Source organism: Sinocyclocheilus rhinocerous, unplaced genomic scaffold (genome assembly GCF_001515625.1).
Source record: "Sinocyclocheilus rhinocerous isolate Xijiao unplaced genomic scaffold, SAMN03320098_v1.1 scaffold99, whole genome shotgun sequence".
NCBI classification, from domain to species: domain Eukaryota; kingdom Metazoa; phylum Chordata; class Actinopteri; order Cypriniformes; family Cyprinidae; genus Sinocyclocheilus; species Sinocyclocheilus rhinocerous.
The window spans coordinates 279,758-286,725 of NW_015670981.1; the positions used below are offsets into that span (position 1 = coordinate 279,758).

General features: G+C 35.4%; 1 protein-coding gene across 1 annotated transcript; it reads left to right on the forward strand.

The window, feature by feature from the left end:
- Window positions 1-5,410, forward strand: LOC107734512 (calcium/calmodulin-dependent protein kinase type 1-like). Its single transcript, XM_016546482.1, has 7 exons — window positions 1-223; window positions 825-900; window positions 1,008-1,120; window positions 2,111-2,189; window positions 4,225-4,312; window positions 4,769-4,859; window positions 5,351-5,410. Exons 1-7 carry the CDS (start codon window positions 172-174, stop codon window positions 5,359-5,361), a joined length of 510 nt encoding a protein of 169 aa, XP_016401968.1. The 5' UTR covers window positions 1-171; the 3' UTR covers window positions 5,362-5,410.
- The last annotated feature ends 1,558 nt before the right edge of the window (window positions 5,411-6,968 follow it).

Below are 6,968 nucleotides of genomic sequence, written 5' to 3' on the forward strand. Positions count from 1 at the left end.
GGGTATGTTTGATTAAAAAGTTTTCATTCCAGCTTTTCACTGTGGGTGCTTTGCATGCAGCTAAGTGGATATTACAATTATAAGTTCTCTCTCTATTAGCCAGAGAATTTATTGTATGAGACTCCATTAGAAGACTCCAAAATTGTCATCAGTGACTTCGGTCTGTCTAAAATGGAAGAGCAGGGTGCTCTTTCCACGGCCTGTGGGACACCTGCCTATGTTGGTAAGAGAAAGATTATAATCATGATTGTGACCTAATATCATGTGCAGCAACAGCTCAAAAAATGATATGTACTAGTGCTTAAAAAACCCAGAAACCAAATGTGTAGGTTTGAACCTATAATGTGATACCAAGAACTTTAATCTAAAAAAAAAAAAAACTAAACTAAAAAAAAAAAAAACATAGCAACTTAAAGGGACAGTTCACCCAAAAATGAAAATGATGTTATCATTTACTAATACTCACTGTCAAGTCGTTTCAAACCTGAACATCAAAGAAGATATTTTGAGGGATGTGGGGTAATCAAAAATGACTATGGAAGCCAATGGAGACCATCAACTGTTTGGATGCCCACATTCTGCAAAATATCTTATTTCATGTTCAACAGAAGAAAGAAACTCATATAGGTTTGGAACAACTTGAGGGTGAGTAAATGGTTTCATTTTGGGTGAACTATCCCTTTAAGAGCTCTATAACCAATAAATGGTGTTTTTCTGAATCTAAAGTGCCGCAAAGAACCACTGAAGAACCTTTAGTTTTAAGAGCGTAGTCTTTTCCATTGACGGTAACTCGTGAGTACTGGTGTTCACTATGTGTTTTGTAGCTCCTGAACTTCTACAGCAGAAAACATACGGTAAAGAGGTGGATCTCTGGGCCATTGGGGTGATTGCATTCATTCTGTGAGTGCTGGATTAATATTATTCACCCTACATGAATAAACTCTGTTTTATAAACAGCACTGTACCAAACTGAAAGTCTGTATCAGCAGTTCTTAATTTTCTGGCAGACTCTGTGGCTACCCTCCGTTCTATGATGACAACGATACACAACTCTACAAGCTGATCATAAAGGCCGAATATGAATTTGATTCGCCATACTGGGATGACATCTCTGACTCCGGTATAATCACAAAAATATATAATCTCTCTTACTGTATAGTATGAATAACCAAATCACATTCATAGCATCATCAGTCCAAATGCTCATATAATGCTCCAAGCCTCCATTTGTTGTTTTTTAATAATGCATAATAACATATTTGTATCTGAGATTTCTATTTACATTTTTCATTATTTAATGCTACTATTATGAAATGTCTAAAAACAAAAAACTAATGACATTTATTTTTTCATACAAAAATGTAGTGGAATTTTGGACTGAGGAAAATGGGTTATGAATGTACAAAATGTGGCCCCAAAATATTTGAACACTTAAAAGTCAGATACAAATGTACAAAATCAAGTTTCCATATCACTTTGCTTCCTTTTTTTTTTAATTTGCAAAAAAAAATTAAAAAATGCATGTACAATCCCTTTAAGTGTCTAAATACTTTTTGGGGCCCTGTTTGCTTCATGATTTCAAACCTACTTTTTTGTGCTTGAAAACTGTGCTTGTGCTATTTTTATATTTATATAATGCATCATGCATATAATATGCAGTTACATAATGCACACTCAAAGGGACAGTTCACCCAAAAATAAAAAAATCTGTCATCATTTATTCACCCTCATATTGTTTCAAACCTTTTTGACTTTGTTTAATTCCATGGAACAAAAGGAGATATTCTGAAGAATGTTTCAACTGTTTTTGTCTATGCAATGAAAGTCCAATGGGGTCTAAAACAACTGACTATACTTATTTTTTATATATTTATACTGCTGCACTGTGATCCATTTCAATAATAACCTATGTTTTTGCTTTCTGCAATTGCTTAGGAAATTATATATAGAATTAAAGCATTCATGCTTTCATGAGTGGTTTTAAAAACTTCTCCCTTTGAATTAATGCAGAATGTTTTATAATGCAACCTAAACACGTCAAATGCTGGCCACATTAAGTGGTAATGATCTTCTTGTATTCTCTGCCTCTTTCTGCCCACTAATGCTTCAGCGAAAGACTTTATAGTTCACTTACTGCAGAAGGATCCAGCGAAGAGGTTCAATTGTGACCAGGCCTTGCAGCATCCTTGGTGAGTCCATAAATAGCAGGAAAGAGGCGGACGGGGAGCTGAAGGGTTGAAAAGATAGGCTGACCTTGAAGAACAGATGAAGAGTTGGGCCACATCTGTGCAGCGGCGTGGGAGGGTGTGTGGAGACAGGAAGAGGATTATGAAATATAGAATAAACAGATGTCTCTTCACCTGCAGCACTCTGAGATCTTTAAGCACAAAACAATTATGATTTTCATAGCAGAAATGAAATAGTGCTCAAAGAAGTAATGCATTTAGAGAAATTCATATAATTTGAGGCATTGGATTTTTTTGGTTCTTGAATAACATGCATTATAGTCTCCCAGAAGAAAGTTTGAATTGCTCCGATGTTGCTCAAAAGAGTCCTTTGAGTTTCCAATAATGCTTCATTTTCTTACCATTATCTTTGTCTGAATGTTTCTCTTAAAGTTCCTTAGGAGACAAAGAAATGGTTGCCATACAGTAAGACTATAGTAAATGAATGTGGATAGCGGTCCAGATCAATTGTGATTTTTTTTTTATCCCACAATTGGGACTTCTCTTGAAATTCTTGAAATACTTTTTTTTTTTTTTTTCCGCCATGGAAGTATAAAAAAAATTGCAATTCTGAGTTTATATCTCACAATACTGTTTTTTTTTTGTTTTTTTTTCCAGAATAGTGAGAATTGCGAGATATAAACTGAGAATTTCAAGAAAAAGGTTGCAATGACCTTTTTCATTTTTTCCCCCCCCTGGTGAAAACAGGTTTCCAAAATATAGAGTTGGAAGTATTCTTTGAGAAAGGTTTAAGTTCATATTGATATCTCCAACTTTGTTTCCTGACTTTCATATCTGGTCAATCTGAGCACAGTTTGGGATCATTGTTGAGATCTCATCTGAGCTCAAAAGCAGACATGTGTGAGATTCATTGAGAGTCTTTTTTCTCAAAAGAATTATCTGAGAAGCTGTAGGAGACCTAACAGTCTCCATTTTCTCTCCTTTTAATTTTAATTCTGCAGTCTAGGAGAAACAATTGAGATATGAAAGAAATGACATTTTAGATTTCTTCTCCCATGGTTACTTAGATCATTGCAAGATACGAGTTGTATGTTGTATATGTTTATGAGTTGTGTTTTAGTGTGGGGATATACATTACCATTCAAAAGTTTGAGGTCGGTAAGAGTTTTTGAAATAAGTCTCTAATGCAGATCAAGGCTGCATTTATTTAATCAAAATAGTAAGTTACTAACCTGAAAAAAAAAACAGTTTTCTATTTAAATATTTTTTTAAATGTAATTTATTTGTGTGATGCAAAGCTGAATTTTCATCATCATTACACGAGTCTGCTGTCACATGATCCTACAGAAATCATTCTAATAGGCTGATTTGCTGCTCAAGAAACATTTCTTATTATTAGCATTTAGCAATGTTGAAAACAGCTGTGCTGCAAATTTTTGTGGAAAACGGTAAACTTAATTTTTTTTTCAAGATTCAAAAGAAGATCATTTATTTAAAACAGATATCTTTTTCTATCATTATAAATGTTTTTACAGTCACTTTTGGTCAATTTGTTGTGTCCTAGCAGAATAATAGTATTACTTTTACTGACCTCTTACTAGGGTTGGGCCGATAAGACGATGCCATCGTCCATCGCTGATGGCTGATCATCATCATCGTGCTTTTGAATGCATGATCGCTTTTAGTTTCGCTTTCACTTTCAAGATTCGCGATCGCACGTACTACTCTGTTTATACTATGGAGTGGCAGTACTTACCACACATTTTACAAGATTATATGTTTGTCAGTGGTATGAGGATCTGCAAATCATTCGCCATCGTCCTCAGTCATCTCCCCTTACTCTGTTTATGTGGTAAGTGAAATTTTATGTACTGTAGGATGTACTCGCCCCCGCCGATGTCATCGTCCATCGCGATGTTTCACTGTAGACATCGTCCGATGCCAATTTTGTAGACATCGCCCAACCCTACCTCTTACTAACTTTTGAACAGTTGTGTATGCCTAATTTTGAATTAATATTATTGTTTTGTAATGGCAGGATTTCAGGAGGTGCGGCTCTAGACAAGAACATCCACGGCTCAGTGTCAGCACAGATTCAGAAAAACTTTGCCAAGAGTCACTGGAAGGTAAGAGTGATCAAAACTCTTACTCTCTCTTTGAGTAAGATCAAAAATGTACTAAAGCACAAGACTCCCACCTTGCATGTTTAATGTGTAAAATACGTAGCTCTATATGACCCATGTCTGTGACCTCTGAGGCTGATACAACACTTTGCATTTGTAAATGTATGGCTAGAGTAACTTTAGCGGCATATGGAGGCTTTGTTATTATTTGCCGCCAGTCGTTTGTCGCTCTACTCCTGATCGTCTGCCCTGCCATGCAATTACGGCATGTACCTTTAAAAGGGCAAATGCTGTAATTGCTGTAACTCAGGCTTTTAGTTCTAGTGCAGTAAATGCCTCCAAACATTAAACTGACTCTTCTGCTCTTATATGCAGTGTAGGTTCACTCTTAGCCATTTAAAGATATTTGCTGAAGTTCACTAGATTCTGCAGCATTATCACTGGCGTCTTGTGCTGCAGAGAGCCTTTAATGCCACCATCATCGTGCATCATTTAACAAAGAAAACCCACTCTGGGGAAGACGATGAAGGGAATCACTCCACAAGTATAGGTGAGGAGACGTCACATGACTGTGATTACCTGTAGATGATATTCAGGGCAACAGCACCAAAATGATATTGCTTTTATACAATGGTTCACAAGAAAATAATATAGCGTAACCAACATTTTAGATTAAATATGAACGTTTTTTTTTCTCCACTGTTTGGCCAATCAGATTAGAGGACTGCAAACAAACTGTTGCATAATCATTAGACCAAAAGTACAAGCACAAAACTGTAACAACTTTACACTTTAACATTTTAATAGATGAAAATGGTTTATGAGTCAGTGGTTTGCATTCCATTTTGATGAATGAAATTGCTAAAATTCTGACAATGTTGTCATGAACTTCACTCGATTGCAATGTTTAATCCATATAGATTTCTCATAATTTCTGTTCAAATTTATTTGAATTTCATTCTAAAACCGGCTTTTGTTCAATCTAATGTTTTCCTATTTTCTGAGAGCCAATGAAAACAAATGATTTCACTTTTTCCCCAGGGACCATCTGACAATCTACTGGCAGTAAACCTGAGGCTCTGTTAAAGAAATAGTTCACCATTTACTCACCCTCATGTTGTTCCAAACCCCTATGACTTTCTTTATTTTTTTCTCATTGTGTGAACAATGAAAGAAGCAGTGAACAGGTTCTGTGAAGAGCCAAAAAGGAATCAAAAACATCATAAAAGCAATTCTTACAACTGTATTTGCATATTCAAATTTGGCTTGTGTCAATGAGACATGTGAGAACCAATAGAGTTCAGCATCACTGACAGTAAACTTGGCGAGATGCGTCTTCATGCACATATTTGACTATATGCAAATGAGAATTCATGTTTGAGAATTGCAGTGGGGTTAAAGTTGGCATGAACAAAACTAAAAGGAAAAAATTAAAATAGGAAAACACTTTCATGAAATAAAATAAATGTTAACTGAAATAAAATTACATTTACAATAAATAAATAAAACCTTAAACCTATTTCGTTTCAGCTACATTTTTCACTTTTTGCTTAACTTGAAAAACTAAAATGACAAAGTAAATGAAGTTAAATGAATAAAAAGACATATTTAAAAAAACTAATAAAAATGACAAAAACACAACAAGATTACTAAAACTTTGCAAGAAAAACTATAATAGTTTTTCAATGATACTAAAAGAACACTGATTGACAGTCCCTATCATTGTTTGCTTGCTTCATTTGAGAAAAGAGCATTTTCCCAAAGCTGTTCTTTTGTGTGAGAAAAACCACAGGTTTGGAACAACATAAACAAGACATAACTTTCATTTTGGGGTCTGACCGCAGTGGTCACTGTGTTCGGCAGATTGACACAGACTCTGAAACACACCTGTGCTTTAAATGTGCTGCTTTCAGTGAGCCTTCTGCCAGAGCTACTGCTGCTACACTTCTGTGGGCTGCCACTGTAAAAAATACCCTCAGTGGAGAACAGCTCCTTCACAACTCGTGTTTTCGTAAGTGTTCTACTCCCTGTCTACTTGTATTTTACACATAACAGCATGCTGCTATTTGACAGAACACAATATTTAGTCATGTAGTACTGTCTGTCAGCTGTAAGTACTGTCACTTGAAACTGTATCAGTGATGTTACAAGAACAAATATGGCATAGGATAGAATATTACAATGGATAAATGAAGTAAATAGTAATTGTTGCCTTGTATCTGTGCTCTGATTACATTGTGGAATAAATAAACTGATCTGCATGTTGTGTTGTGAATCTGTCACAGGGATGATATACGAAGAAAAGGACACAGCCAAAAGAAAAGATTTAGATTTGGAACGCTCGCCATTAATTGTCTTCCCCTTTATAAGCAATCTCACAAAAGCACAGCCCATAAATTAAGAACAACAACAGAGATTCTCCAGCACTGACTGTAATGATAGGCTGATAAGACAGATACGCTGCCCCCTCTAATTCATGGAAAGAGCTCTACATGCACGGACCAGTCGTCAACTTAATAAAATCTGGCCCAAACTAATAATTCAATCAATTCTGTTAAAAAACAAAACAAAACATGAATGGGCAAGATACATGAGCTAATGATCTGAAAATCAGTGAGGACAACTGTGGTTTTGGAAGATAGACCAGAAAAAAGCAGTT

Coding starts and splice junctions, on each gene's coding strand:
- LOC107734512 (XM_016546482.1), top strand. CDS start 172: ATGGAAGAGCAGGGTGCTCTTTCCACGGCCTGTGGGACACCTGCCTAT. Junction 224..824: donor TGGGACACCTGCCTATGTTG/GTAAGAGAAAGA, acceptor TGTGTTTTGTAG/CTCCTGAACTTCTACAGCAG. Junction 4,313..4,768: donor TTGCCAAGAGTCACTGGAAG/GTAAGAGTGATC, acceptor CTTGTGCTGCAG/AGAGCCTTTAATGCCACCAT.